The 9,843-nt window shown below is 35.0% G+C and overlaps 1 protein-coding gene across 1 annotated transcript; it reads right to left on the bottom strand.

Moving 5' to 3' along the window:
* Window positions 1–4,999: 4,999 nt before the first annotated feature.
* LOC115971548 (ethylene-responsive transcription factor RAP2-4-like) lies at window positions 5,000–7,134 on the bottom strand. The gene has a single exon (XM_031091535.1). The coding sequence runs from the start codon at window positions 6,471–6,473 to the stop codon at window positions 5,358–5,360; it is 1,116 nt and encodes a 371-aa protein (XP_030947395.1). The 5' UTR covers window positions 6,474–7,134; the 3' UTR covers window positions 5,000–5,357.
* Window positions 7,135–9,843: the final 2,709 nt, after the last annotated feature.

Here is a 9,843-nt window from a genome sequence, read left to right as displayed (position 1 = left end):
TGCCATTTTTAATTTAAGGCCGTCTCGTAAGAATATCGAACTTTTTCTAGTTTTCTGCATTCATGGGCAGATCCATTGAACAAGTTCGTATTCATAATTAAAGTCTAGACATTTTTAATTCATCATTCCCAAGCACCACGCATCTTTAAATATCACTACGAAATGAATGTGAGCTCTGCATAGTCCGAGGAAAAATATAAATCATGCTTGTCTTGACCTCAGTCACGACTTCGCGGTATTTTTTATAACCATGGATGGGAATGATTAAAAGTGGTGCGGCATGATAATGAAAATAGTAATCGGGAAAATGATGACAATTGGAAAAATATGAAAAAAACAGGGGGGGAAAATAAAAGCTTACTAAATGGAGATTCCATGGTTCTCCTTTTTTTTCCCTTTATGAAACAAGAAAAGAAAAAGGTTTAAGTAAAATTATTAACCAGCATAGTGCAACCTTATGAATTTGTAGACGAGTGTTATCCATTATTAGTATCAAAGCTAATCATATCAAATTGAACTCCACCAAAACTTGGTGATGTAGACCATACATTTTTTATTTTTATTTTTCCCTTTTAACCCATAGGATAAGATAGGAATTGAATCCATAACATTTGTTTTGATGGTGGATGACAACAAAGTGGAGCGGGGTCAAGTTGAGGGTGTCATGTCCCCACTCTGGGACGAAAAAAACCTATGTAGGACAAGAGTATGACAGGTTTAATATATCTTTTCATTCTTAATAAGATAACTTCAACGTTAATGAAATAAAGATAAAAGAAAAATGTGAGAATTAGTCATAAGAGTGCTAAAAGAGAGCAAACAAATGTTTTAGGGAAGAATAATATAATATGTACATATATAAATATTATCATAAATGAAACATATACAAATTAAATAACTTTTATAAATAATTTAAATGTATATTAAATAAAACATATATAAATGCATTCAAGTCAAGACAGGTTAGGAAAACTTGTCATGGTCCCATTACCTCTTTAGGACAAGAAAAATACATATGAGGCATGAGTTAAGCTGGAAGGGATATTTTTTCCATCCCTATTTGTGATTATTAATATTTACAATCAAACCAAGACACACATTTTTTATTCGAGAACAAAAAATTTATTAGTTACACTAACTAAAACCCACCATTAAGTAACAAAACATCCATGCTAGATTAAATTAGGAATATTTTATGATAGATTTAACTGTGTTAGTTGGAACTAGGATGAGTTAAATTAGTTTAGTTTGAATAAGAATGAGTTATGAATTATTTTGTTGATAAATTTTATGGAGTTGAAGCTTATCAACTCATTGAAAGTTCATATATAATTTCTGATATGGTCAATGATGATTTTTCAAATTGCAAATTGTTAGTCTAATTAGAGATTACCCTCAGAGAAAATCAATTGTTTTCTTTAAAGTGATGATTTTGTCCATTTATGAGGTATCACTCATAACAATTGGTATCTAAGCCTAGGCATGAGCCCCCATCTCTGATTAGCATCAAAGGCAACATGCTATGAATGGTATCACTAAGTTATTCAACGTGCTCAACATGTCACGCCAATCACCTCGAGAAGAAAGAGAGAACTTGAAAGCTCATGCATGGACGAACCATAAAAGGAATCGTGGCAATAGCAATGGCAATAGCAATAGCAATAGCAATAGCAATAGCAATGGAGGATTACAAATTACTAAGTTAGTGTGACTAAAAACTAAAAAGTAGAGAACTTGAAAGCTCATGCATGGGCCAACCATAAAAGGAATCGTGGCAATAGCAATGGCAATAGCAATAGCAATAGCAATAGCAATGGAAGATTACAAATTACTAAGTTAGTGTGACTAAAAACTAAAAAGTAGTTAAAACTTAAAAGGTCTTAAATAGTGGAAAAGAATAGTTGCCAAACAATAAAAGAAAAAGTTCCAGCCTCTATAGTCTATACCTTTATGTCGATCACTAGAAAAGTAAAATCATTGCAAAATAAAAACCCTAGAGAATCCAAGAGAAGGAAACATATCAAATACAAAAATGCGACATTTAAGAAAAAAAGGAATAGGAATATTTTATGATATGTTGGGTGGATAATGTTTTTAATTTGTTATGGTTGATTTAAATAAGTTGAGCTAGATTAAGAAAAAAAAATGTATGACATATTCAAATAAGTTAGTTTGGGTTAGGATGAGTTGAACAAGTTTGGATTTAGTATGATTAAATTTATTGATAAATTTTAAAAAATTGAAGTTTATCATCTCAAAGAAAGTTCTTTATATATAAATTTCTGGTGCAAAAGATAAATAAAGATGGTCATGAATTTTTCAATTAGAAATTGTTAACTATTCTTAGGTTTATGTTGAGAAAAACTTTGTTTATTTTTCAAGTGGTTTTTTTTTTTTTTTATAATTATTATTATGGGTTATTTTGTTCATTTGTGAGAAGAAAACAATGGGATGTGGTTGTAAGCTGTCATGATAATGAATATAATTGATTCCACGTCAATAATCCAAAAAATAATAATAATAATAATGACTTATTTATATTATGTTTTAAAATTAACACCTTAATTTGTAAAAATTATTTAATAAATTCATAGTGTAGGGGTATTGGGCTTGGGAGCTCATCATCCATGTATATATTGAACCTGAGGCCCAAGCCAAGGAGGAGGGGTCGTCCGAGGAGGAGTAAACGTTATCCAGGGATTTCGTGTTAGTAAATGAAAAAGTTAGTTTTGATCATAATGACCCAGGAGGTTTGGCCGAAGATGAATGCCTCCTCGGCTAACCAAAGCCGAGGTTCGTAAAGGCTGTCTGCCATCCAGGGGAACGTTCCAGGAAGTTTTGTTGGTACAGGTAAGCATTGCAGAAACGAAGGACAGGGGGAGTCCTAAAATATCTAAGGAGAAATCTGTTACCACCGCATTAAATGCTCTGCAGCTAACTCTCTAACCGCATTAATGTGGAGGTGATATCTGAACAGTAGTTTTCAGCCTTACAGCTACTACTTAAAAACTTTGGGAATGTGCTAATGGGACAAGTATCAAACACTAACCATCTGGTTTGCACGTAGAGGGTAAAGATGAAAGGGGAAGAGAGTATAAAAGGAGAATGAAGCAATGAGAGAAGGGGATCGAAAAATCAAGAAAGAAACACTGTAGCAATCAGAAATCAAATTTGTAATCAAACTTGTGAGAAATATATAAGAACTGATCTCCTCAGATTGTGCCGAGGACGATTTTCTTTAGTTTAAATCATTCTAGCTTCTTGTTCTTGTCATTTGAATCCACTTTACTTGTTGTCCAATTCATTTTAGCCCAGTTTTCCTACTCATTCTCTACAAATTCATTGTTTTGCGTTTTTTGGATCTAAATCCATCCATCTTTTGGGTTAGGGACTCAAATCTGGTCCTTACACATAGGGCACGTTTGGTAGACTGTAATAATCACTGTAATGTAACAGTTATTCCTATGATTTAACTATTCAATAGTTTGGTTATATTTTTATTACAGGAAATGGTCATTCCTTATGAATAGCTATTCTTTAAAATGATGAATAATTATTCCTCTCTAAAAGGGTTGTAATAGCTATTCCTTAGTAGATGTAATAATTTCTAACATTAATATATTTCCAAATAAATAAACTTTCCATATCCACCTAACAATTATGGAAATAAAAAATCATCAAAAAATAACTCATCTCTCTAAAATTAAAATTATATTATTTTCTAGGAAATATAATTGTATGAATGAGATATTTTTTTAAATAGGTCATAAGTTTTATTCTAATGTTACAACTCACAACCAAACTAATGAATAGGTTTAGTTATTCAATTACAACATATTTTATTCTTGGTAATAAAGATTACCATTCCTGTTATAATCCACATTTAGTGTACCAAACGTACCCATAATATTAAACTATTAATAACATTAAGCCTTTTTTAAATTTTTTGTTCTTTTGAATTTCATGATTCTTTCCTTTAAACTCCACCCTAAAAGCTATACCTCATTTTTTTTATTTTTCAATGCTCAAAACTCTTGAAAATTTGTTGCATCACTCCTTTTCTCTGTCTTTTTTTCTTTTTAATTTCATGGTCCATGCCCTCAAAACATCACGCTAAGATCGATGGCTACCTCATTATCTTTTTCGATTCTAAAAGCCCTTGAAATTTTGAAGATTGATCTCATCCACATGCCTTCAACATCCCCACCAAGCCATTAATTCACATCTGTGGATGTCCAATATATTCCGTCAAAAAAAATTTAGTGGTCACACTTCTAGCTACGATTATTTCAAATTTTCAATCATTAAATATTTTTCTGTAATCACCAAAATCTTAGCAATAGTTTTATCGTTCAAATCGTGGTTTTCGGTTTTTAATTGATCATCAATTCTTATGTAGCCTTTTTTTTTTTTTTTTTGCATGCGAAATTACATAGCAATGGCTTGGAGTTGTGTCTAATATTGATTTTAGAGAAGATAATTTAAAAAAAATAACGTATCATGACAAATATGTATAATAAAATAAGATAAGATGAATTGGCTTATAATCGGTGCATCAACCGAATTAGTATTTGATTTATAATTGATGTGATGGAACTATATGCTTAATTAGGATAAATAAATTTCACAATCATGAAGATTGAAGTATCTCTCATATCACGATCTTTTTAAATTTCTTATATAATGAATGGATTTTATAATCATGTTAATGTTTTAAAAATCATGTCACTCTCAATCTTAATTTCAATTGTTTTTACAAAACACCCAAGGCAGCTTTCATAGAAGTTCATACTTCATACTTTCCACCACCGAATATTCCATATTATAATATTTTTGTACCATCAACCACGTCCTCGTTTCAGATATGTACCACTAAAATATTATCCAGAAAAGATAAAATCACAACCTCGAATCCTATCCTAAAAAAATCAAAATCAAAATCAAAATCATGAACAAAACAAAAGGGAAACGATATTTATTGCAAACTAAATATTACATATTTAATGACAATAAATAAGATAAGATTCAATTACAAGAATAAATTGTTACCAACACCAACTTGGAAAGGACACATAATGAAAGTCACTCTCTTCTGGTCTAGCAAAGAAAAAAAACCAGCTAGCCATGGTAGAGAATTACATCATATTAACATAAATTTTGCTTTTGTACCCTCAAATTAACTAACCCCAAATCCTAAAGAGTAGCCCTGCAATTGCCAAAAATTCCATTGCAGTAGCTACACCTAAACCTCACTAACATAAACACATGTAGAGGCTAAACCCACCAAAACCCAATACAAAAAAATAAAATTACAATTAGACAGATTACACATAATAAACATATGACATAGGAAAATTTTAAGATAGAATAGCAGCCCAATCAATCTCAGATGGGTATTTCTCCAACATGAAATTATCCGAACCAATTTCCCACTCTGGCTCATTGGAATCCGGGAACGTGAGATCCGAAAAAGGTGAAGACCCGACCGACCCGTCACTCTCGGTTATAACCGATGACGTGGATGTAATCTCCACCTTACAACAATTCTCCGAAACCTTGGACTCCACCACCACTTCCTCCTCCTCCTCTTGTTTCTTCTTCTTCTTCAGCTCGGCTTCGGCTTCGGCTTTCTTCGACTTCTTACTCTGCTTCTCTGTCTTCGGCGGCGCGTTAGCCAAGCTTTCACAAATGGCTTGGAGCTTAGCGTCCACCGAGGAATGGAGAGGCTGGTACTCACCGAAATCGCCGCCAACGCAAGAGCCATGGTGACGAAGGTTTGGGAAGTTGAGCCTGGCAAAGTCTCCACGTAGCTTGTAAGCTGCTTTGTCGTAAGCCAAAGCTGCTTCTTCGGCTGTGTCGAAGGTGCCGAGCCAGAGCCGAGTTCGGTTCTTTGGTAGCCGAATCTCAGCGACCCATTTGCCCCAATGTCGCTGCCTGACCCCTCTGTAAAGCTTCGTTGGTTTTGGAGGGGAACCCACTTGCTTCATTGGGATAGGTTTGGGACTCAAAAAACTGAGGGTATTTGAAGAACAAGAACCATGCTGTGGCTGTTGATTTTGTGGGTAAAAGTGTTGGCTTTGGAGGTGGATCTGGGTTTGGATCTGGTGGATCTGAGATGGGGTTAGGTGGTTTAGCCCAATTGAACCCGGTTGCTCGAAACCTATAAGGTTTTGAGTCGAGAACCCGTCTGAAAACATGTGGGTCATCGAGGTGGAGCAACCATCTGGGTATGAAGAAGAGGGCTGGGTTTGGGTTGGGACTGAGGGAGAGAAAGAAAGATAGTTGTAAGGAGGTGGTGAGGAAGAAGAAGGAGAAGAAGTAAGAAATGGAGACTGGGTTTCAGAGGGAGAGCTTGTTGTGGGTGTTGAGGAAGTACTTTTCATAAAAGGTTCAAGTGCTTCCATTAGCTCACCCCCAAAGGGTACTGATGACTGAAGAGCTCTGCTACTGTAGAAATCCATTGTAGCTGCCATGCCTTCAAAACACTCAGGAATATTTAATTAGACAAAACAAAGAAGAAAATAACACCAACCTGGTTCTTATCAAAATTAAAGAACAGGTATTGGTTTCAAACACAAACCAGAAAATCAAAATCAAAATCAAAATCAAAATAGAACCTTTTTCTACAAAGAAAGATCAAAGAGGTTTAAAATAGACAACCTCTTGTAAACCTTTTTTAAGAAGCCTAAAAAACCAACCTTGAGGGAACCAAAAATTAACCCTCCAAGCTGATTCAAAGAAAAAAAAAATTTAGAAAAATTAAAAACCCATCTAAAATTTACTAGAAATTAAAGAGAAAAGTTTTTTTTTTTTTTTTTTTAATAATTAAAAACCTGGATCTCGATTCTGAAAACACCTGGCTTTCGAAAATCCTTCTAAGTTTGCTTTTTTTGCATTCCCAAAACAAACCCAAAAATCAAAACTTGAAAGACAGATGATTAACAGAAAGGGATTCAGAGAAGCGGGGTGATTCAGAGGGGGGAGTAAGAAGAAGATGAGAAAGAAAACCAAAACACTCAAAAACACTCTTTTTTTTTTTTTTTTTGTTTCTGCTCTCAGTTTTTTTCTCAGTGAATATCTCTCAACCTCACTTTGTTTTTGCTGCTTGAGCTAGTTCCTTTGCCCTCTTATATAATGGAGTCCTGGTCCTTAGTGATCTCACATTATTTTAACCTAAATCTTAATTATCTCACACTAAACCACACTTACACTATTAAAATTGTAGCGTCCTCCTCTCGTTTAGCCAGCTACGATTCATGACGCGAGCATTTTCAAGTTGACGATCTATGACCAATAGCGTTGTTACACGTACATGGGTCTTGTTCAAAAACCGACACCTGTCCTAGTGAAACAGTCAGGTGTCAGTGGCCCAAGAGACTTTAATTTGTCCGAAGTTTCTTGACTACATCAACATGTAGAGTGCGTTCACACCGGCGATTCCATTTGGTTGTTGGGATGTTAAATGCATTTGTTTTGCTTTCCCTGTCTCTTTTGAAAATCGTAACACGGTGCATTGCACTTTGCACGTTTCACACTTTTTTTACTGTTTTCACTTGCTTTAGCTTTTCAATTCATTAACAACAAGTGTACCAAAACAAAATACACTTTTTTTTTTATTCAGCAAAAACAAAATACACCATTTTTGTCTCATTTACTCATAACTTGTCGTTCACGTTATAATTTCGAGCAAAAAATCTTATATTTTAGGCCAAGATATAAACTAGGATGGATGAATACTTTATTTGGAGTATCATATCAGTATCGTAACATTGTCCAATAGATGTATCATGTTATAAATTTTTTTAAATTGATCATTTCGTTATATCGTACCCATACTTGTATCTGAATTTATGTTTGTCTGTGACAATGTCCGAGCATCTTAAGATATAAATTGCACCATTTAAATTTGATTGAAATTCATTTTAGTACTCTAACTTTATTTTCGTTCAATTGAGTTCTTTAAATTTCAAATTTATTGAATTTAAGCTTTTCTGTCCAATTTTGTTAAAATTTTGATATTAAAAAAACTTTATTTTCACATTAAAATATATACATATATATATATATAATTAATAAAATATTTATAGATTTTTTATGTGAGAATTGTTTTTTGAAAAATCTTTTTCATTAGTTAATTGCATATTTAACAACAATTTTTTTAATGGAATTGGACAAAGACTTGAATTAAATAAATTTAAAACTTAGAAAACTTAATTGAACGAAAATAAAGTTAGAAAACTGAAATGAATTTCAATCAGTCAAAATTAGTTAATTTCACTCTCTAAGTTTGATTGAAATTTGCATTTTAGCATATGTGAGGACACAATTTGTAACAACCCGTAATAATGTTGGGTTCGCACGTAAAAAGGCCCAAACAATATCATTTATAGAGCATGGGTTTGAAAGGCTAGGCCTTGGTCACAAAACAGTGGTTTTTCGTGGTGTTCATACATAATTAAATCGTGTTCGCCCTAGGAGTCTTTCCCCTGGAGGCGGGCTGGGAAGCTCTGGTTTTTGGCCATTTTTCCCAGCCTCTTCCCTGGATTGCTTACTTTTCCTTTTATACTAGCTTGTATCCCTTAGCCAACGTCCACGTGTGGGTTCGACTTTCCAGGACTGATACTTGTCCCATCAGCCCATACCCAGAGTGGTTGGGGGTGGTTGTAAAAACTGAAGAGTATGGCTCTGTCAGGTGCAGAGTATTGAATGGCAGTAAGGGCAACTTTCCCTTTGTACTTGGTTGTTATACTATCCAGCGTACCCTTCTCTATTGACATGGATATTTTAGATTTTTTTCCAAACTGTTCCTATACCGTTTCTGCCCTTCCTTCTAGGGGGACCTCGGATATGTCGAGGACAGAATCATCCTCGGCTGTGTCTCAAGACTATTTGGACTTTTATTACCTATCCTCGGCTATAACCTTCCTCGACTCGGGCCTTAGGCCCCAATGTAAAAATGGGTCAGGGCCACAAATTATTGGACCTCACAATAGCCCCTCAAAACACTGTTATCCGACCTCTTGGTCGGAGAAGAGGGTTTTGGTAATGCCAAGCCTTTATTACGGCTCGTTTTAGCTCTGCCCTTCATCAATGTGGGTGTCTCTTCATCTATCCAGGAAACACACCGGATTACGAGACATTCCTCTGAATTCATTTACGCTGCGTTCCTACTGTTTCATTATCCAAAACGCGCCTTTAATGATTTCCCTTCACGAGACCATTTAATTTCGACGGTTATTGACAGCGTGGGGAAGTGAAATGAGTATATTCTCGTTTACAGATTTTCTTGGAAATTTGGATAGATTGAATGCCTCCCATTTCGCCCTTCATATAAGAAGAAAGGCAAGAGGTTGTTTCTCTTACACAGAGACCTTTTAATCCTTTTAAAGTCTAAAACCCTTAGCCCCCCCCAGAGTTTCCTTTATCCGCTAGTTTACACCTTGAATTGTGATACGTTCGCGATAGGAGCGGGAATGAAGGGACCATACCCTTCCCAGAAATGCCATGTTCTTCTGAAACTTAAAATAGCTCAGTCAGGGCAGGGATGGCAGAGACTCAAGATGCTTCTCATCCTTCCTTCAGCCAAAATCCGAAGCAGGGGCTTGTCGCGTCAAACTTTTAGTGCGGCTGAGCTGGGGTCACCCATTATCAGTACTAACCGCTCTCTTATGAGCATAGCTAACATAGCACCAGCGTGTTAGGAGTCAGGACTGATGCAGGGACAAAGTATCCCTGCTTTTTCCTCTCTTCCTTCACTGGTGCCTCCTTTTGCCTCTCCTTCTTCTTCTTTCCCATCACCAGATCCATCCTGGTGTTTTTCTTTCTTCCTCTTCTTCTCCTCTC

This window comes from Quercus lobata, chromosome 12, assembly GCF_001633185.2.
Source record: "Quercus lobata isolate SW786 chromosome 12, ValleyOak3.0 Primary Assembly, whole genome shotgun sequence".
Taxonomy (NCBI): Eukaryota; Viridiplantae; Streptophyta; class Magnoliopsida; order Fagales; family Fagaceae; genus Quercus; species Quercus lobata.
The sequence above is the reverse complement of the archived record's forward strand: the minus strand, read 5'-3'. Positions and strand labels throughout refer to the sequence as shown.